The 23,980-nt window shown below is 36.4% G+C and overlaps 1 protein-coding gene across 2 annotated transcripts in view; it reads left to right on the top strand.

Moving 5' to 3' along the window:
* The first annotated feature begins 14,012 nt into the window (after positions 1–14,012).
* rxrab (retinoid x receptor, alpha b) overlaps positions 14,013–23,980 on the top strand; it is a 42,981-nt gene continuing 33,013 nt past the window's right edge. For both annotated transcript variants that reach the window (XM_027138459.2, XM_027138458.2), the window contains exon 1: positions 14,013–14,208. In XM_027138459.2, the coding sequence (XP_026994260.1) occupies positions 14,181–14,208 (28 nt within the window). In that variant the 5' untranslated portion in view covers positions 14,013–14,180. The remainder of the gene's footprint in view (positions 14,209–23,980) is intronic.

Here is a 23,980-nt window from a genome sequence, read left to right as displayed (position 1 = left end):
AGCTGGTTTAATGCTGTCTGAGATGGTGGGAGTTAATCAGCTCCCCAGGGCGCGCACACACAAGAGAGATTCTTTCAGAAGCGTCAGTCTTTGAATATGAAAGAAGGAATGTTCATTAAATTTTTAGAGCTGATTTCAGCTTTTGCTTGCTAGATATTTTTGTACAGTTTTTACCCTTTTTCTGTATTTTTCTGGCATAATGTTGATCACGACAGTTTGGTAGTAACATTTGTGAGACCAATGTAAGTCGCTTTGGATAAGGGCCTTTGCCAAATGCCATAAATGTAAATGTAATGTAAATGTATTGTTGATTCACTTGAACTACAGTTTATGCTTGAGATAGTGTAAGTGATTCTTCAATTGGAAAAATAAATTCAACTGTTTTAAAACATTTTGTGAACACATCTAATGATGTATGTTTCTTTTTTAGCAACTTCATTAACCTTTTATGTATACTCTCCCCAAACATGCTTTTCACATGCTATTTTATTCCTTTTTGTGTCTGACCTTGAGTTTCTGTAAGCACATACCACACTGCTTAGTCGTATGGTTTATTGAATGAATACACATTTCTTTACAAGTAAATATTGCATTTCAGAGAGACTGTTAATAGAACAGATTAAGCAGAAATCAGGCAGCTATTCCAGTATTGTAATTCTGATCCGTGTATTGTGTTTCTCCATTCAGTACAGCAGGATCCTTTAAATTCCATAAACCCATTATTACACATGACTGCACCAGCCACAGTGTGTGTGCGGAGCATTTAGAACATACATACAGCCCAAAAACAAAAGCAAATGTGTAATGTGATCAATTAAATAAGATTAAAGTCATTCATGCCAAGACTCAATTTTGCTATTTGTATGATACTGTGAGGAATGTGTAATGTATCATTGATATTATAAAACAGTGATAAACCAGCGTAAACCAAATACAGCATTCCAACTGAGAAACATGGAGGTGGAAGTGTTATTATGGTTAGACCTGGTCAACTCACCATCATAGATATCCACCATGAATTCTGAATTGTATCAGGTGGTGCTTGAGAAACATGTGAGACCATTTGTCAAAAAATTGAAGCTGAAGGGGAACTGGACCTTGCAACATGACAATGACCCAAAACATACCAGTAAATCCACCGAGGACCGTCTGAAAAGTAATAAATTGAGAATTCTAGAATGGTCAAGTCAAAGCCCAGATCTGAATTCTATTGAGATCCTGTAGGGGCTCAGAAGCAGACTGTGCCTGCAAGAAACCCCTCAGAGATCAAACAGCTGAAAGAATTCTGTATTGAAGAGTGAGGAAATCTTTCTTTTAGTTGATATCAGAAACTGGTAGATGGCTATGAAAAATATCTTACTGAGGTTATTTCAGCCGGGGGGCGGGGGTGGGGGGGCCCACTCGCTATTAGGGCATAGGGTGAGGATGTCCTAACTTTTTCCTCAGATTAACTACTCATTTTTGTTGATTTTATTTGTTTAATAAGTGAAAACAAAGCGCAAATTTTTTGTTGTTGTTTTCATGCAATTACATCACTCATCTACAGGCACAAAACAAGATAAGAAATTGTCATTTCTTAATAAATAACAAAATATTGCATAGGGTGTCCTAATTTTTTCATGGCTGTATATTTACTTGTTTAAAAAAAGGAACTAGAAATGTTTAGATTTTTTTGGATTTTTTTAACACCTTGTACACTCAATGTCAATGGTCACAATAGTCTGATCATAACATCACAAATCATATGGACAGTTTGTCAAATAAAAAAAACATTATACAGTTGAAACAGTCATTAGCTGTCATTAGCTTTAGTATTTTGTAACTGGACAATTCTAGCTATTAGAATGAATCATAGCTATTAACTCTTTTTGCTTTAATTAACTTGGCTTCTGTGCCCCCCATTTCATTTCGTTAAAAAAAAAAAGGGGGCAGGGGTGGCTCAACTGGTTAATGCTCTGAGTTGTTGATCGGAGAATTGGGGTTTAAGGCCCGCCACTGCTGGGCCCTTGAGCAAGGCCCTCAACCCTCCCTGCTCCAGGGGTGCTGTACCAACCTCTTCAGTTGGGGTATGTGAAGAAAAGAATTCCGCTGTAATGTATATGTGATGATTATAAAGGCTTCTATTTTGTTTAATGTTTTATGCTTAGTTGTTGAAAGACACACGAAAATATATAAATATAAGTTGCTTACATTTAAATATAAATGCTGTGCTGTAACTTAAATAATTTACAACCGCATTTCAAGAATTATGTTTATAACTGGGGATTTGCACTGTTATTTTTATTTTCTTCAAAAATCTCTGAATTTCTGCATCATTGAAGCTTCCCGTGTTCCTGTTAACCATCTCTGCTTTCTTCCAAGGAAACCTCAAAGACATGCTAAAACTGAGACAGAGGCTTGGCAAGGCTCTTACATAATTCTTTTATGAAGATGAATGATTTAAGCTTATGTTGCACCACAAACTGGAACATTTCAGAATGCACCATATTGGATATGGAGGTGACGTGGGTCCTAAGATTAACAAGTCTAGACATCCTACACTGAATGAGCTGGTTTTGTCTTCTGTTTTGTATTAAGTTTGAATTAAGCCTGGGGCTGTTGATGCAGGAAGTCATTAGGAGGATAGGAGGAGGAAGTTCTATGGGATCATGGATAATGTCTGGTTCCTGTAATATACACATTTCTGTGAAAGAGAGCTGCTGAGAGATTCTGAAAGTGACAAATGAGGAATGACATTCATTTTGTGCCATTCAGAAGCCTTGATACAAGCCAAAGAAGGGACTTGACAATATCGTGTTACATAAAGAATGGACATAGTGTCCATTTTCTCATAGAAAGACCCTGCAACAAACTAGCTCAATACTTAAATTATTATCATAATTCTATAGGCATATTACTCTGAAGCACTCAACAAAATATATACAGATTATCATCAATACGTTAAGCTTAGAAGCAACTTGCTCCTTAGTTTGTATTGATCTAGTTTAATGATCTGATTATATATACTGTAATTCCAACTCATCCTAAATTCACAATATTAATATTTTATTAATGTAACTTAATATTAATTACATTACAATGTTAATCAGTTTCTTTGATTCTACAATATGTTTCATACTGCAGAAATAGAAATAGAAAATAATTCAACAGAAAGCTGTGTCAGGTCAACGAGCAACAAACTCCATTTCCATGACACAGCAGCCTGCCAGGACACTTCCAATAACACACACACTTCACCTTCTGAGTTAACCTGTAAAGTATCACCATCAGCACTATATAATGGACTCACATACACACAAATACATACATTGCATAGGAAACCCTTAGTGCCCATAGTCCTGTCTGTATCATGCCTTTATGTTCCATTCCCAGATTTTGTGGGTTTTTAGATTATCTATACAACAGTTGTTTGCTGATTACTTGACTTCTGCCTGTTCATTGTTTAGGTCTCTTGACTCATGTTTTGTCTGCCAGTGACTTGTAAAATATTAAAATTAAAAAGTTAAACTTAATATTAAATTTAACATCTCCTTCAGCCTCTTTCTCATGACAAACTGAAGCTATCAGAAAATTATTACACTTGAAGGAGGCTTTAAGCTCTACCAAATTGGCATAGCTACATAATGTCATATATGCATATTCTGTATATATTTATATCTGTGTTTCATTGTGATAAACATCTCAATTTCTGTCAACTATTTTAAGCCATTTTTATATATTTAAAATTATTTTATAATTATATTCTCAAAAATCTTTGTTTTCTAGAAAACCTGAAATTTCATGTTATCTTATTAATTGGATATATTACAGATGCCATTTTCAAAATGTTGTTGTTGTTTTGTCAATTTCTCTGTCTTCTACTTGTTCCTCTTTCATTTATGTCTTTTCTATTATTCCAGTTGATGTCAAAGCATTAGAGACAGAGGTTATTTCAGCCAAAGGGAGGAACACTACAGTAGCTATTAGGGCATAGGGTGAGAGTGTCCTAACTTTTTCTCAGATCAAATTCTCATTTTTGTTGATTTCTTTTGTTTAATAAGTGAAAACAAAGTGATTTTTTTGTTGTTTACATGTAATTACATCACTTTCATCTACATGTACAAAACAAGATGAGAAATTGTCATGTTGACATTTCTTAATAAAGAATTAAGTATTTTATGGGTTGTCCTATTTTTTTTTTTTACATGACTGTATATTTACTTATTTAAAAAAAGTAACTAGAAATGTTTACATTTTGTTGGAGTTTTTTAACACCTTGTACACTCAATGCGAATGGCCACAATAGTCTGATCATAACATCACAAATTGTATAGACATTTAATCAAATGAGGAAAAAAAGAATACTATTGAATCAGTCATTAACTGTCATTAGCTTCAGTATTTTATTATTGGACAATTCTAGCTATTAGAATAAACCATCTTAATTAATAATTAATAATTAATAATAAACGGTCTTAATTATATATTTCTTGCTTCTGTGAAGTGGTTGTTTTTTAATTGCATTTAAGTTCCATGTTTTAATTTCTTCTTCTTCTATTTGTTCCACTATCTTTTATATCTTTTCATTTTCTGTGACCAGCTCTGCCACTTTCTTGATAAATACATGAGATCAGATTTTTTTTCAGATGGAAACAGAAAAAAAAGCAGGAATAGGAGTCTAATGACTTTGGATTATTTCCCTATATGCTTTGAGAATAAATAGTGTTATTGTAATTATCAGTGCTTTAGCTGCTGTGTGAAGTACCAGGCACCATGCTTTACCAAAATAAATATGTCATATAGTGAGGAATTTGTACAGGAAATCCAAGCTCTAACCAGTGTTAGCATGTGTGAGAGAGGAGAATAAAAGAGAGAAGTGTAGCAATCTAATCAAACAACAAATTAATTTTTTTAAGCAATTAATTATCACATTGAAGTACTAATGGTTACCATGTTAATATTTTAATCTAGACTGCAATTACAATCCATAAGTTAATCACAGCATAAAGATTCTTCATTAAAGCTATGGACATTTCCTATGTGTTAAATTTAGACCACCTTTAACAAAGATTTTGAAAACCACTTCTTCCATTGGATTATTTCACAAGAGAATACACATCATGCTTTACACACATTACAGACAGATCCTAATCACATAACAGTGGAATCTCTTGCACAGTCTTGGTAATTTTGCACTGTCTTGGTAATTTTGGTGCATGATTGGGAAGTGAAAGTGCTGCAATCAGCAACATGTTCATGTGCCACCAGAGAAAAGGTCACTGCTGCTCCCATGACATGTTACTTCATCCACCTCTGTAATTATACGTCATTTTTATTTATAGATATTTGATGCAGCATGGCAGTGAGTTGAAAAATAATGGGACTGGAAAATAACTCGAGTTTCAATTTTCACATTTTCTGCTTTCCATTTTGTTTCACAATATGTGCTGGTCAGTTTTGAGTAATTTGGAAGAAGGGAAACAGTGTGATTTTTACTCATTTTCTTATCATAACATACCCTATTACACACTTGCAACAGTTAAATTACAGTAATATTGTGATCTATAGGTAATGTTATAATAATTTACAGCTAATTAGTAACTAACACTTAACTAAAGAAGGCTGCATTTAAAAAGTTAAACACTGTACAATAGATATTATTAAAGAGTGTATAGTTGAATTCTGTGTAGTTTAATAACACCAGCTAACATTCAGGTTAAAATACAAAAGGCAATTATTTACAGTGTACCGTATTTGTGTTTGGGAAAGGAATAGAACCCCAATAACATCTACACAGGAAAATGTAAAATGTTTTCACAAATTCCCTTCTCAATATCAGGTAAAAGATTCAACAGGAATAAAATGGATTTACTAAAGAAATAAGAACAGGATTCAACTGATAAATTTAATTAGCAAAGCAAGGCACACTAGGCATTCCTATTTTACCTAGTGTAGGTAAAATAACCTCAGTACGCAGTGTAAAGCGTCTAATTGTTCTTTGCATGCCATTAAATGACAGCTTGCCATATGGCAGAAAAAATAACTGAGAAGCTGATCAAACCTGAGGGAATAATAAGAAAACAGGAAAATGACACCATGCTTTATAACTATAAACTACTGTAAATTTTGGAATAAAATAAGGTAGAATTTTTTTTATATGTATATAAAATATATATAGTTCATTAATTTATACATTAATTCTTTCATTATAGTAGTAGGACAGATTGATATAAAATCATCCCAGTGTGAAATAAAATGTTGCTGACATCAGGTGCAGTATTTTTCTTTGTTTAGAGGTGACTTTGTTCTTCATCCCTCGGGATCTGTGTCAAGGCCGCAAGGTCTGTGTATGTCTGATCATTTGTCAAAAGGAGAAAAGTCATATGGCCGCAACAAAAAATGAAGGAGAGAGACAAAGAATTCAATTCACCCTCCTTAGTGCATTTGTTTCTTTAAAAAAAAAGTGACACAATAGTTTATCACTTGAACAATTCACAGAGGTTGCTGGAGAATGTTTCATTAGGACATCTCGGTTTATTCTCATTCATTTAATTTCAACACAGTCGGTCTACATGCTGTTCTATCTTGCTAGTTTGGATTGTAATTTCTTTTTTTTTAGAACACATCTGATATCTTTGTGGCTTCAGAAAATGGTCTTAAATGCTTATACAGCTGAACTGAGATATATACAACAAGAGAACTTGAAACTCAATAGGGAGCTCTGATGTTGTTTGTCCTTCATAAATCCTACTGGTGAGGAATGAAGGAGAGGCATTTAAATATTTCACATTCCTCTGCTTAGATTCTCATCTCAATTATCAGTACCTTTTTTGACAATTCCTGGTTACATTTCGGCATAATGTTTCGGCAGATGGCTTCTTCATGTGTGCTTACATGAGACAAATATGATGTAAGATAATTTATCATTTTAATTCCCTCTAATTATCTACATTTTTGAATCTGTCTATAAAAACATCACAACTATTTTAGTCTGTTAAGGTGTTTTTTCATGACCCTTTCAATTCAGTTCAATTCAAATTTATTTGTATAGCACTTTTTACAATAGACAATGCCTTAAAGCAGCTTTACAGAACATAAACAAAAGGTTATTATAAGGAATAATATAAAGATAATTAATTAATATAATATAATTATAATATAATTAATATAATTAATGAATTAATAATAATTAATTAAGTATTAATTAATAGAAAATTCATGATTAATATTAGATATATTTAAATGTGTTTGTAGTTATCCCCAATGAGTCTGAGGTGACTCAGGTGACTGTGGTGAGGAAAAAATCCATTGGATGGTAAAGGAAGAAACCTTGAGAGGAACCAGACTTAAAGGGGAACCTCATCGTCATATGAGTGACACTGGAGGGTGTGATTATAAATATACAGTCCGACAAATGTCTTCTTTTTTTTTTTTTTGAGGATTTTTTTTTACAGTTTATTTTATCTAATAATTGAGTTCTTATTCTGTTTACTAAGGAGCCAAAACACTTGTGTTTACTTCACATTTGTACACTGGAATTTATTTTACAGTGAAAAGTGAAACTCATGAGGTAAAAGTGGCATGAGGCCTCACTGACTACTAACTCATGAGGTAAAAGTGGCATGAGTCCCTGCCTACTGTCTAAAGGTGCAGAAAGCATCACTACTTTGTTCTAAAACAGGGGTGTCAAACTCAAATTCACAGTGGGCCAAAATATAAAACTGAGATAAAGTCACGGGCCAAACTTAATATTTATTGAAAAATTAACTGCAACTGGTATGTAATGTTCAACCTATTTCATATTTTTTCATATTTCATATATAAACAAACTTTAGTTTTGCTTAAATACAGGATTTGGAACAACCAGAGTGGTGTTCATTTCGCAAACTTTGACTACACATTTTTTGATAAATTCTCCCTCATTTTGCAATTTCTGCTGCCACAATAAAGCTTTACAGCCTTTACAGCAGCTTCACTTTTTGATTTTGCTTTCATGAACATAGTCTGTCAGGAGACCAGACATCTAATCTGCCTTCTGGAGCTTCTGCTTTACGTCCAGGTCCTTATACTTCTTATAATGTTTTGTTTCATAGTGTCTTATGTTATGTTCTTTCGTTACAGACACGTTAGCTCCGTTAGCACACAAGACAAACAGGTCTGTCCTTTATATTCGTACATTACATCCGTCCATCTTTCGTTTGGCCGTTTTTGTGGAGGGTGGAATTAACTTGCCCGATGTGACTGTAACATGTTTGTTAACGACTGCCAACAGAGAATGAGGGGCGCTTGCTGTTCGTGACTACGCGTCAATACAGTGGCAAGGCATTCTGGGATTTGTAGTATTAGCGGAGCATGCGGCTAGTCAGCTGTAATGCACATTTGATATGATCTCGCGGGCCAAATATAATTACACCGCGGGGCAAATTTGGCCCGCTGGCCAGAGTTTGACACCCCTGTAAAAATGATTACTTTTTACTTACATGAAAGGACATAGTAAAGGAAGCAGGAGAAGTTAAGGGGCTACATGAGGCTCTCAGCTTTATGACCGCAGGGTTCCTGAGAAATGACCCGCTTCTGACCCACGCGCCGGTGAAGTTCTCTTCACTGTACTTTTGCTTCAAACTATTACAAAATGGCAGAATCTCAGCAAAGGGGCCCGCTAAGGGAAACTGCGAGGTACAACACACATGAGGCTGGCACGCTGTGGCTCGGAGTTTCGTGGCTATATATTAATATATTCTATATATCTGATATTTATGACGTTATTATTTTACTATTTAACTTTGATAATATTTAAGATATGATGATGCACTCACATTGTCCTGTAACAGATGCACACAAAAGATACAAAATATATAAACTTGAGTGTGCTACACCCCAGTGACATGAACAAGTGCAGGACATTTGACCCGAGGGTGACAGAATCGCCATAACAGTGGGCTGCATAAAGCATATTAGAAACGTGTAATTACATACATTTTGATTCTTTATTAATCTGTACTTAAATCCTGAACAAAATCTAAAACATCTAATGTGAAAAGTGAATTGAGTTTAAAATATTTAAACATTTAAGAAAATCAATTTTAAATCTTTCAGCATTTTTATTAACGTAACTTATTTATACCAGTAAAGATTGTTTTGTTTGTACTTTATCCTCTTAAATACGACTCATTCACACCACACTACAGACTTGGCCACAGTATTGTAGAGCCAGGTGGTTTTCTACACACTCATTCCATATGGTGCCCTGTGGTTTGCTCCACTCACTACTCCCTTTCTCTCACACAAACTGACTCACACTCATTCGCTCTTCATCTGATGGTTGTGTTGACATTCAGAAAAGAGCCTGACTGCTGACAGCTCTTTGAGAAGGAAAACACAATTGTTTTGAATACAAAATGTGTGAATGTGTGCAAAAGAGCGATCGTGCACGCGCGCGAGAGAGAGAGAGAGAGAGAGAGAGAGAGAACAACATTAATGAAAAGCAGATGTGCCAGCAATAGTTTGAGCTCCGAGCCATACCCTCTGGTTGTGTGTGTGTGTGTGTGTTTGTGTGTGTGTGTGTGTGTGTGTGTGTGTGTGTGTGTGTGTGTGTGTGTGTGTGTGTGTGTGTGTGTGTGTGTGTGCGTGCGTGCGTGCGTGCGTGTGTGCGTGCGTGCGTGCGTGTGTGTGTGTGTGTGTGTGTGTGTGTGTGTGTGTTTTAGCATTTGCATCCCTCTCATCTCCTAACCGCTGGTTGCTGTGCATCTCTCAGCGTCTGATCGAGCAGTGCAGGGTGCATCGAGCCCGGGGAGTTCACATCGAGTTGACCATCTGGAAGAGCTGGTGGAGATACAAACAGAGAGTGTATGTGCCAGCTATCTGAGGCTGTGGACACAATTATTCTTCTTTACTTATCTGTAGATACTTACCAACAAAATCATTTCTAATATGCAAAATATTTGTGACTTTAGTGTCATAAGGATCTGGGTTAAGAGTAAATGTGAGTAAGAATAATAATATAAAGTACAGTTTCAGTGTTACTGTTGTGTTGAACATGGCCAAATCATATTAGATGTTTTATTTCCAAGTATGAATTGGGGATTTGGGGGCAGAGCAACAGATGGGCTCCAGTCAATAACTGTATACCTACACAGTCACCTATATCTAAGTGTACCTGATATTAATAGTGAAAATAGGGCATTTTGTGAGTAACACAGCGGGATACTTGGAGCTCAGTAAATGATGTTAAATTCAGCTGCAGTCTGTTAACTCTGCTGACTAAACCTTTATGCTGCAAACTTAGATTTTTATGTCATCACTTTTTTGCAATATTCTCTCTTTCTCTCTCTCCCTCTGTGTGTGTGTGTGTGTGTGTGTGTGTGTGTGTGTGTGTGTGTCCAGTGGAAAAGAGGTTTAATGAGCTGTGCACTGGGGGCATTCCCTTGTTTCCTTGAAGTAGAAGGAAGTGTGGAGATTTATGACATGGCTGATTGCCCGTCTCTTTCCTCCACGGTGGCTGACCAGCAGAAAGGGAAAGAGAAACTGAGACGCAGTAAATCACAGACGCTGAGCTGCTGCACTTGGTGTTGATCCCTGAGAGATCAATCAGAAAGTCATATCTCAATTTGTCTATATGACACTCTGCCCTGCAGCCAAGACTGTGTTCCTCTTTATCACCTGCCGGACACTTGGCTTTGATGGAAGTCTGACGTGCTTTGTTTGATCACACAGTCACAAAGATTAAAGTTAGGTGAGTTTAACCTCAGGATGTATTAAAAGCAGGGAATCATATTCTGGCAAAAAAATTCTATTACATAATTAGTCCACAGTTTCATATTTCATGTATTTTGTAAATTACATTTCATCAACATTTTTGGTTGTTGAGCAAATATAAATAATATTTGCTATATCTGTAAGATATGTTACTGACAGAATAGTGATAGGTGATAGGTTACACAAGCCATGTTTTTTTGCAAATACTTTACATTCATTTTTTATCATATCACTCAGGGTAATCCTCAATATCTATTGGCTTTGAGAGGATTGTCAAAGGTCAAAGTCAATATAAGACTGCTTCTTGACTGCATGCTCCATTTATCTCTTTTTCTCTCACCTCACACCCCCCCCCCCCCCCCACAGTGCAGGAGTTAACAGAAGATGTTGACCTCTGGGCCACTTGCGGTTCCTGAACCACAGTGAGGAATGTGAACCTAAGACCTTAACTGACTAAACTCAGCTTTCATAGCATATGTAAAGGACCACAGTATATTGCCTGGCTCTAAGGTTCTTATGAATGTAAAATTGTTTAAAAATGTTAGATAAACTTAACTGATCACAAAAAGTTCTATTAAACTCTCATCTACATGGGCAAGACATAGATTGTTCAACTGTGATTTGAGATTGCATTAAGATCTGAAAATACATTAAGCAAGTAGCAGGAATCAGCAGGAGCCTTTTGCCTGTAGGTGAGAGTATTTAATCTGAACAGGGCTTGCCGTCATTAGTGCCGATCCTTCTCGCCCAACGATACTGTTTGAAAAGTGAAGCTGGGCTACGAGCCTTACAGGAGGTTGTTATAACCTTTGACTCTCCCATCATTTTTTTTCCTGCCTGTGCCTGAGTTAATGTGCTGCTCAATGTTTCAGAGACCTATAATGATCTATACATTCACTTCACCAAATTCCCTCAGACATCACAATTTTAGTTTGGTTTCACTTATCACTGGATTTTGTTAAATAACCTTTTTTGGGACAAAGCAATAAGAAAGATTTCCAATCTATGAGAATTTATGCAACAACAGTTTAGTAAAGAAGACTCCATGGCCAGTGCATATAGTTACAGTGTTACAGTTGCACCCTTGGACATGTAGGTATGGAAAAACCTAATACCTATAATAATAATAATAATAAAAGGGGCAAGTCGTGGCCTAATGGTTAGAGAGTCTGACTCGTAATCCTAAGGTTGTGGGTTCGAGTTTCGGGCCGGCCACGACTGAGGTGCCCTTGAGCAATATATTACTACTACTACTACTACTACTACTACTAATAATAATAATAATAATAATATAAACTTTGCATCATGTCATTGCAAGATCACACCACTCCATCTTTGAACTGCTTTGAATCTATTTTTAAAATTCACAAAAGGAAACTAAGATTTTATGAATAAACTTGTTTCTGTGCTTTGTGATATATAAAATGTTTAGCAATATATGGGATGGAAACAATGATAACCATTAATGTATTACAGACCTTCTGTTGCTGTAAGTCTTACATCATATATAAAAAAAGCATAGCAGAAATGTTTTAGTGCATAGACAACACTGACAGATTTTATCATTTGTATTTCTTATAACAAAACACGCAAGCTACGGCACAAGCTGGAAAACTATGGCACATAATTTCATATGATCAGTGGCTCATGTGTACATCACTCTATTTGGATGTTGACTTCATTTTCAATTACAAAAGAATTCTAATATAATATATAATGTATTACAACAGTCCGTGCTGTTATTGCCTTTATCAACAAATAAAATGCAATTTTAAATTGTACAGCCTCCTTTTTTTTTAAAGATTCATATTATCAATTACATTACATGCATTACAAGTGACTGAAGCTTTATACTGTCAAATATACAATAATATACGCTTATAGGAGGTGATTCATAGAAAATACGGTAATACTGTAGATTATACATTCTCACAAGGTCTAATCTACAAGGAGAATGTACAAGGAGAGGGCAAGAGGATCCTGCCCTAATTACACAGGATATTACAGGATTATTAATGAGATAATGGCAGCTTAAATGAAATTAATTGCTCCTCTGAGTTTTATAGTGCACACATTATTAAGGATCTCATGTAGTGGTGTGAGGAAAGCGTAAAATAGTATGTCTTGAATTGATACATAGCTCGAGGCTCATTGGTATTCTGCAAGATAAAGTGGGTTTCTTCACCATTTTCTTCTCTGGGTCTCTGTTTCCCTTCCTGTCACTCTCTCTCCTCATCAGTCTCTTTTTTACTTTCTCTTGCTATATGCAGTCTGGCTGTACATACTGCATGTATGCCATGGAGAGTAAGCAAACATTAAACAGATGACTTTATCATGTGTTATTATAAAAGCAGAATAATAACATATGTCCAATTGCATAATACTGGTTGCAGAATCAAATATTACTTCATGGATTTCATCATTATTATAAATAGGAACTGGAATTGTTAGGAACTCACTTGCTTACTTAATGTACAGCTATTCATCAGGAATCATTTAGTAAAAGAGATTCAAATGTCAAAATACAACAGTTTCTCGTACACTTTCTGACACACACCTGCACAGAAGGGGGGGGGGAGAAGAGACAGACAGAGAGGACAGACGGGGGGGGGGGGGGAGAAAAAGAGAGCGAGAGAAAGATATGAATGTTGCTATGAAGATATTGATATTGAAAGTGATAGCAGGATCCACAACACTGACTGTACATAAGGGTTAAAGTGATTAGACTGAACTCAACTACAGGAAAATTAATTAGTGGGAAACAATTAAGCAATTTTATAAGAGCAAGAATTCTGTTATACTGAATACTGACAAGAAGTGTGATGATTTTATTCAGTTCTATTAATAAGAAATTAATTTGCGGTTATTTATAATAGATAGATAGATAGATAGATAGATAGATAGATAGATAGATAGATAGATAGATAGATAGATAGATAGATAGATAGATTTTTATAATGAACAAAAAAATTTTTGTAAAAAAATTAATTCAGATAGTATAACGTTTTATTTATTTTTGTTATTATCAGTCTCCCCACGCTTTAAACAATCTTCTTACCAAAACAATGAGAAACTATCAGTGATCTTTTTGCATTAATGACTTAATGTGTTTACTTTCTTACTTAACTGAATTGACTCATTGTCAGTGAATTACTGTAAGCGCAACTGTAGGATTTGCTCGGCGTCACTGTGCCTGTCCTGGTTGCTCTCGGAGTCCCCCCTGAGAGGGGCCCCAATGTGAGCAACAGAGCAGAGCAGAGCTGCGAGCCGCGCGCGCCGTACAGCTCAGTTCAGTCCGGTTAAAGCGCGCACTGACAGCGGAGTTCGCACGCACGCACGCACGCGCACACACTTGCTGTGATTTCTCTTGGATCTTTATTAGAAACTCGACCAAAGCTCCGGAGTGCCAGAGTGTCGCTTATGCACCGCAGCTGGCATGAGCTAACATGGAAACCAAACCTTTCTTGTCGCTAGGTAAGTTTGGCGTTTGTGTGGTTTCAATTCCCTCCGCATTAACACAGGCATCATGCTGAGGATTTTCATCGGCCTGTTGGTTTGCACTCAGTGCACATGTTTATACACAAGTCCATGCAAACTAACACTAATAGGTTTACTGATGATGGATTTAACTTTAAAAATCTCTGCAGTAGTTTCAGGTTACCAGGTTACCTAATAATAATAATAATAATAATAATAATAATAATAATAATAATAATAATAATAATAACAACAACAACAACAACAATGATAATAATTATTGTTATTATCATTATTATTATGTGTATTATTATGTGTATTATTATTATTAGTAGTAGTAGTATTGTGGTTTTTGTTGTTAGTTATTCCATGTGGTTACTTGCTTAAGTAACTTTTTATTTTAAAGCTGAGCTTCATCCCAGACTCTTCACAATATCTGAGTTGTACACATTCTACACTTTTTTTTAGACGAAGCTTTTAAGTGTTTTTTGTTAGAAAACCAAATTGTCCAATCTGTTCCTGTCACTTTCTCTCCTAAATCACTTCCATATCTTTGTCTTGACTGCCAAGATATCTCACTTTCATTTCTAAACTAAAGCTCTAATTAGGGTTTGTAATTAATTTTGAAAATAAAAAGACTGATAGCTGGTTTGGGCTGTATGTACTATGGAAAGATGAGAGGTGATGGAGTGGGGTTTGACGTGTGCATCGTGTGTTCGAGGTAGAGGGTTTGCATGATTACTTGATTTGTCTGCATGACTCATTTGAGCTTTTAACACCATAAACCTTAAGATGATTATTCAGTATTTATCTTTCAGAATATATATTCAGTATTTATTAAGTTCTTAAGTTAATAATCTTTGAAGCTCTGTCCAACTGGCATACTTCTGTGCTCGACATTAGGCCACAGGGAGCATATGTGTTTTGGATTCTACCCAGAAATCTTTTAAGTCTATGATCAGATCTTGTTTTTTATATTAGCTCTGAATCTCTGAAGCCCAGAGCCCTGTAGATGAACAATGAATACACCTTATCACACCTCAGAGTGGAATTTAATGATGGTGTGATTTCCAAGAAAAGGATAAAAATGGTTTTAACAGTTCATTTGTTAAATTCTCAATTGTTATGATGCTTATTTAGTTACTACAGACTTACAACTAATCAGTAAGCCACAATAGACATCTAGGGTGTGTTCATGCCACACACCCTGACCAGGATGCCAAGATTTCTGAATGAAAGATGTGCTACATGGGCTTAGTTACCTACAGTACAGTTGACAAACCCTGTGATCTGTTTACCGAAGACTAATCACTGTATCCATAAGTATGTCTTAGGAAGTTCCCATCAGCTTGGCCTTAAGGGTGACCCTGGGCTTTGAGATGCGACTCCCAAGTCCACGGGTGTCAGAGGGAAGCATTGGTTCTCTTTGTAGGACAGCCCGAGGTGTTCAGGACCACCCCAATAAAACAGGACCAGTTGGGTTTACAGCACTGTGGTTTAGTAGCTCTGAGGAGGTGATTGGTGCCTTTGTGAATGTCTGCAGCTGTCAGTTTTATTAGGGAGCCTTTAAAGGGAAAGTTAATTGCTTAAAGTGACAGCATCTCACAGACACCCTCCAGCCACTGTCTGGCTCCGAATCAAAGGCTGCGTGGGCTTCTTTTTAGACGTGCAGAAGGGCCAAATTGCACTTTAGAAACTTTAAAGTGACAGTTAAAACACACACACTCAGATTTGGGAGGGGGTAAGAAGGCTTAATCCTTCTCTGTCTTGTTTAAATCTTGCACAAATTGTTGTTCAAGTACATTTTGAATATAACATAAGAGCCACGAGATTATCTATGATATGCCCAAAAGCCCTAGTTGTTAATGATTTGCTCTGTGTACTGAATGTACTGATTCGTTGATAACAGATCAGCTGCCCCTTGTACTATGGACTGTGTTATTCCCCTTCTCTCGTTCTGTAGCTTCGGCCTGCTAACCACGGCGTAATACAGATCCCTGTGTGACCCAGAATACTGTGTCCCTAAACTCTGAGCCAGTTTTGCAAGTCATGTCAGTCACAAGACCTTATTAAAAGGTTGTCTTTGAGCTGGCCTCTTTCACTCTTCCCCTTTCCATTTGTCCTGTTCAGTGGATTAGTCATATCTGATCTCTGCTGTCTAATTTACTTTGAGCTAATGGATTTGGCATTTATAGCCTGGCTTTGAGACAGAGCGACAGAATGTGCCACGCCGTTCTCATCTGCTCCGTCTGATTTTATGGGCGTGAACATCCAGTCTTGCATGTGTTTGTGTGTGTGTGTGTGTGTGTGTGTGTGTGTGGCCACTCTGAACAGGGTTTTGTTTTTACCATCCAGGCTGCACTAATTCTTTGTCTGGAGCGCGTTGGGTCATGGCCACTGTAATGGCCTAATATGTCTGTGGCTACTTTAGAGACATGGTAATGAGAAGGGCAGCTGGGTAATTACTAGGTGCCAAGTTAGGAGGTTAAATTCTCTGTTCTTGTTTTAAGATGTAACCTTGACCTTCAGACAAGCAAATGTACAGTACAAGTTACAGTATTTCTTTTATTTGGGGGGGGGGGGGGGTGTAATGTGTGTTTATACTTAAAGACAGCTATATGCTTACGGAATACATATTTACCAATTCTTATCTAATAATAGTATTGTAAAGTTGTTTTCATGTTCGTAGAAAGAAACAAATCCAACAAAACAGTAACGGTCTTAAAATAAAAGAAGTTGTTCTTATGTAACTTTAAGCACATTTCCATCTCTGGAGAAATGACGGTGCAGCCTGGATTTGGCACAGAAGTCCATCTCAAGGCTTTAAACACACTTACATTCACACACTCATTCACACATAGGTGCAATTTAGCAGTCCAGCATGTTTATGGACAGTGGAGGAAACAACAGAACCCAGAGTAAACCTGCACAAAATACAAAGAAGAGAATGCGAATGTGTGTAGAAACTCAAAGTATGTGTTTGGCCTACACGTTTATAGACTGCCCCAGCAAATGCCCTTATATTTCTATTAGAAGTAAGTTTTTCACTTCTCTGTTGTTGTTGGTTTTTTTTTCAATATAGAGATTAGCTTGAAAATTGCTAAATATTGCATAAATATTCAAAAATAAATAAATAAATAGATAGATAGATAGATAGATAGATAGATAGATAGATAGATAGATAGATAGATAGATAGATAGATAGATAGATAAAAAAAAACATCTTTTAGGATATGCAAGTGTAAATCCATTCAGAATTGTGTAAAAATAATAAATAAAAGCGCAGAATCTTTTTTGATGTCCTCTAAAGGTTTACGTTTAATCCATCTCTCTTTGTCACTGTAGATTTTAAGATTTCTAGTTGTTTTCTGTGAACATTTTGCCTCTCTGGTGCATGATGTCACTGGCTGAAAGTGTGGCAGTTAGTAGTCAAGATAAGATCTGTCAGAGATTGCGTTATCCTTAAAGCCGTGCATATCTTCAAGGCTGAGTGCACTGAATTATACACATCCACAAATTCTCAAATTCGATAATGGACCACTCAGACTACTGCTCATGTGATACGTTACTAGGTGTAATGTGTGTCAGTTACAGTCATATTTATTAGTACAATCCAGAAGGTTTTTTTCTTTTTCTTTGTGTCTCTGTGTTAAGCCTGAACAAGAACCTCGTGTTCATAGTGTAATCACAGCTCTTTGTTGAATTTGTACAGACACAGTTGTCTTTGTCAAAATACCTTGACATACAGAAGAATGCGAAAACCTTTTTTGGATTGCTGTGAACGTTAAATGGTGATATGCATACAGCCCTAAAGACATGGGCACCGAGCCAAGTATGGGAACATTTTCCACTGTTGAAGCTGCAGAGACAAGGTGGCTTTGTCAAGATAGACATTTACACGGATGATTGAGTAATGCAAGAAAATGTCATTGTATAAAATTATGAAAAGTATGTGTGATTTGTTGAAGTGGTGCTTGAAAGGTCTTAGAACAGGACTGGACTAAGGGATATTATATTACATCTTGTTTATTAGGAGTTAAATCAAACACAAAAAGCCAATTAGTGTAGTAGTATATGTAGCCAGTATGGATGTAGCCAGTATGTATTATTTTAATACCCTGAAGGACAAATAACAAAAACTGAATGTCACAATGTTTTTCTCTTTTAAATCCAATTACTTGTTTATCTGGTTGACTGGTATTACGACATCTTTGAGAAAGTTTAGCTAAATATTATTTATTAGGCCATCCTTAAAAATATTCTTGTTTGCCGTAACCCGACTGACCCTGTCAATTTAGGACCGACTCCATTTTCTATTTTTTTTGCTTTAAGTCCGACTGACTTTCCAGTTGTAAATTTGCGTTAAGACCGACCAATTTTTTTTTTACTCCTCAAACAAAAGCAATATGGTTCAGGCACAATAATACATCTAAAAAATTCATTAAAACAGCTCGACACCACTTTAACTTGGCACGAAGTTCTGGAAAAACTGTGTCCAGCATCAAAATAAGGTTTGTGACCTATCAAACCTTTTTTTTTCTGGCCTTCTGGCCTTTTTTTTCTGTGTTATATATTTTTGCATTGTTTGTCACTGGAGTGAAATCTGTTCCATTGGTACAAAATTCTAATAACAATCGCAACACCAACTTGTCAGGACATTGACAGCATCATTGAAAGCGATCTTTAAACTATGATGCAGCCTTAACACGTGATAGCATACACACTTATTAGCATTTCTCATCAATATCCATATTCTAGAATGTTTTTTTTTTTAACTCTGTTGTCATTCCAACAATATTTTTGGGTCTTCACATACAGTTGATTGCTGATGGAACAGAGGCAGTAATTTGACGGTGAGAGATTATTAGTAAAAAGGTGATTTTCACCCTGGCTTTGTGTAGTCAGGAATTAGAAAGCAAGTTTTCCCTTTTTTCTCATTGCTTACTCATTTACTTCTTATGTAAACATGTCCATATAGGTGTAACAGCTTACATAATGTCAATATATTAAGAAGAAGCACAGCCGTAACACAGACTAGCTGCCGTTTCACCCACTACCAGTTCAGAATATTTTTGCACAGTGTGCTCACAGCAAACACTCAACACACTCTAATATAAATATGAATGTTTACAATTAATACCAGCAATCTCATATATTAACATTTATCACAATCACTCCTGCAGCAATCATTTTTTAACATACAAGTCAAATTTTACATCCATTTTCTGTAGCTTGTATCCACAGGGTCACAGCAAACCTGGGTCTATCCCAGGGCACTTAGCGCACAAGGCAGGGGAAATACTGGACAGGGTGCACACACCCATTCACACCCAACAGACAATTCAGAGATGCCAATCATCTTTAGACAGGGGAAGGAAACCAGAGTAACCGGAATACAGGAAGAACTTGCAAACTCCACGCACTCAGGGTGGAGATAGGAACTGAACCCCAATCTTGGAGGTGTGAGGAAAACGTGCCAAACACCAAGCCCCCACTGCTTAAGTCAAATTAAACACCAAAACTGACATAAATTAGAATTAGATAGATAGATAGATAGATAGATAGATAGATAGATAGATAGATAGATAGATAGATAGATAGATAGATAGATAGATAGATAGATACTAATCTGCTGATTAGCTCCACATGCGTTTTTTAGTGTGTAGATGAAACCTTCAGTGAAGAATGAGTCACTATTCCGTATTTACTGCTATGCAGTCTTGTATAATGATTATAAGATGTCTATGCCTAATAATCTAATTAATGGTGAATGATGGATGTGTTGTTGTTCTACTGAGAGTAGAAAAAAGAACATTAAAGCTAATGAAACTCCTTTTTCATCCATTAAAAAACAATAAAAGAGTAGATTATTGTTTATATAATTACTGTCTATAGATGCATTCATAGCAACTTAGCCTGTGTTTATTAAAAGTGCTTCTTCAGATGAAAATGAGAATTGCAATTTCAGGAAAAAAGTCCTTACCATGGAAAAACACTTACTTTTATATTGCTGCATAAGACTTTATTCATCATTTGTAATAAATCACACATGCATATATCACATCGTTATGGCTAGATTCCTCAGTGATGTATAAATCAAAACAAGGCACATTGATAAGGCAACTTCAGTTCACTTTATTTTTCTGTCAGGGATGCAGGGTAAAACCAGACCCAAATGCAGGATAGCGTAAAATACAACAGGATTTATTAACTAAAAAACATGAAACAGAGACACAGACAATACCAGACCGGACACAAGACAACATGAGACGACAACCGAAGACAAGGATTCCACGCTGCCATAGGCAACACGGCATGGTTAAATAGACAGGACAATGAGTCAAGTCAAGAGTCAAGAAGCTTTTATTGTCATTTCAACAATATATAGAGACAATGTTTATATTATACAATATATAATGAGACAACATTTCTCCAGGTTCAGGGTGCTACATAAAACAAAGACAGGGCTAAGGACTTGTAAGTAGTCTTAGCCACATAAAGTGCAACTGTGCAACCTGGTGCAATCATTGCAGGACAAGACAGACAAGACAGTGCAGGACAAAAGACAGTGCAGGACAAAGACAGTGCAGACAAAAAGTTACAAGACAATACAAAAAGTACAAAAAATACAATACACAAAGGACAATAAACAGTACACAGAAACAGCGCCAACCGACCAGTGTAAATACTGTGTGTGAATACTGAATGTTCAAACAATACTTCGTGCAGTAACATCAGAATAAACAGTTTCTTTGCAGCAGGTCCTTGAGATAATATATAAAATTGCTCACATGAGGAACAGGTGTACAGAGACGGGGAGGAGTAAACAAGGGTGGGGCAGACATGTGACAGGGAACATAAACAAGAGCACGTGGCCTAAAGTCCGGGCTGAGTCCTGACATTTTCCCGCATTTATTAAAACTTCTGTGATGATTTTGTGACATCCGAAGTACTTATAAACCTCCGTATACAGTATCTACAAAATGCCCATGAATATTATACTGCTTTAACTTTGGTTCTTTCTCAATGGTCACTTGACCTGGTCTGCCTTATAGTATGTGTACAGCGAAACATTTTGCAAGTCAGTTTGAGTTCATATGTCACGTACTGTATATAATGCTGGAATTTGGTAGAAATATTTTCCGCTAATCTAATCTGTTCGGACAGCTTCACTTGATAGATGAGACAGGCAGGCAAGAGACCGTATTTTCATCATAAAACACTGCTTGTGGTTCATTTATTTGATGAATGTCACAATATTGGCTTGACATGTTGCTTGCATGAAGCCTGTGCACGTGTGGGGGGTATCTGTGTCTAATCCGTTTTCCCTGAAACTAACACACAGCTTCCTAGGTTAATTAACCTACAGCTGCGGCAGCTAAAATGTATAGGAGAAACAACAGCAAACAGACTGGGGATGCAATCCTAAGAAATGAATCAACAGTGAGCCTAATGGTTAGAGAGTCTGACTCGTAACCCGAAGGTAGTGGGTTCGAGTCTCGGGCCGGGGACGACTGAGATGCCCTTGAGCAAGGCACCGAACCCCCCAACTGCTCCCCGGGCGCCACAGCATAAATGGCTGCCCACTGCTCCGGGTGTGTGTTCACGGTGTGTGTGTGTTCACTGCTGTGTGTGTGCACTTTGGATGGGTTAAATGCAGAGAATGAATTCTGAGTATGGGTGACCGTACTTAGCCGTATGTCACGTCACTTAACTCACTTAAATTGTTTACTCAAACTGGCGATACTTTAATAATGTCCATGTATTAAAACATGGCACCTGTTTAGTATTCCATGTAATGTTGTGGAAAAAGTTAGTTCTTACTTACAGTCATCACTTACAGTCAGTACCTCACCAGAATCTCTTTTTTTTTGTACAGCAGTGATTTGTTTCATCTGTTCATAAAAATAATTAGGCTAATTCCGAGGCTGAAAACACGTAGCATGTGTACTAGATCTCACAGCTGTAGTTCCGTTTAACGCATTTTCTATTTCACACTGTGTATGATGCGTTATTATTTTCAGGACTCTCCGATTTCAATTTAATATAACACTTAATCTTGCACTAATATGAAAAAAAAAACAGCCTCTTGCATTTTAGTTCCATGTGTAACATTTTTTCCCACTTGTTATTTTGGTTTCTTCAGGTTCGGTCATTAGCTTGTTTGAGTTTGGAGTCCCTTCAGTCACAAGAATTATTCTTAATAATCGGTTTAGCCTTGTTTTAAACAACTGACCTTGTACTTAGACTTGAACCCTGAGGAATCTCACTGTGTGTGCCACATGTCACATGTTTTCTCCAAACAAACAAACAAAAAAACCAACTATGTTACTGATTAGCAAATCGGCTTGTTAGGATTACAAACTTTTCAGTGTATGGTTTTAGAGCCTACTGCTCCATGGGTTATAGCTGCTGGGTTGTTTGTTCAAAATTTAAAAGAGAAAAGTGCTCTTATACACCGATAATCACATTTTTAGAGTATAATTTAATAATCTACTTGCTGACGCTTGAGAAATGTGGATTGGTGTTGAAACCGCATTTGAAAAACAGTATTTTGTCATCTGGTTTTGTGAGAATCTTTTTATTTGTCCATTTCTAGTAAAGTTTATTAAATTAGAATGATGCTGGTTGTGGAAACTATATTAAGTCTGGATCTCTGGTTACTGAGAATAACTTTATGATACCATTTTAATTAATCACAGCTACTGTACATTAGATCATCTAGAGAGCTATTGTTCATGCTTCAACATGTTTTCTTATTCTTTTGATTATTTCTTTTTTTTGTTTGTGCTTGTGTCTGTGCATATTTCTTTTTTGTGAGGTTAGAAACTAGCATACCCACCGATTTGTGCTACACATTCCTCACAGTTCCTTTACGTGGCTTTGCTTCCTTAATAGATAGCCAGAGTTGTCTCTGGGGTGGTGCTGGCTTGAAACAATGTAAAGCGCCATAACTAATTCCATTTACCTTTCTTTTCTTCTGTTGGATTTATTTTCCTGTGGTATCGTGTTGCTCTGTTTCTGTTTTTTTTGTAGTTGTTTTGACTTTTTCAAGTGCAATGACTGCACTTGAAACCCTGGTTTTGTTGTCCAAAACAAAATGTAATTAGGTTGACTGACTGACATGCTCAGATCAGATCATGTATCTTCAGATCAGACTCTTCACAGTGATAAATTTGAGTTTTTCTTTGCGTATGTGGAGTTTCTGGTGACTGATTACAACACAGAGTGTGTTGTATGAATAATGTTATGTGCGCAGTAGGAAGTCATAGGAGAACAATGAGGAGACGAGGAACAGGATGCCATGTGTGTGTGTGTGTGTGTGTGTGTGTGTGTGTGTGTGTGTGTGTGTGTGTGTGTGTTTAACATACAGCTATCAAGCTTCATTTTTAGCTGTTATGTAGTTAGGCATAAAGAATAATACAGAAACATAAGAATTATTGCAGTGGGCTGGAAATATATTATTTTGACCTGATTGTAAAAAATATCTGGATTATTAGTTAAAATAAATACTCAAAAATGTATTTCATAATGTGAAAAGCCTACATAGTTTCCCCTCTTGTATCTGATTAACCTGATTAATTCGGAACGATATCTGTAGTTTTAATCTTGGGTTTGAGGTCCCACATAATGAAAAGGTTGTTTTGATTAGATCTCGATTATGTTTAATGGGCCAGTGAAAATAGAGAGATCTTTGATGGCCAGTTCTGCTGACGCTTTTCCCAGAGAATGTTTTAAGTCACATATATCCTACAGCAGCTTTTATGAC

Source organism: Tachysurus fulvidraco, chromosome 9 (genome assembly GCF_022655615.1).
Source record: "Tachysurus fulvidraco isolate hzauxx_2018 chromosome 9, HZAU_PFXX_2.0, whole genome shotgun sequence".
Lineage (NCBI taxonomy): Eukaryota > Metazoa > Chordata > Actinopteri > Siluriformes > Bagridae > Tachysurus > Tachysurus fulvidraco.
This window is presented reverse-complemented; position numbering and strand designations above follow the sequence as displayed.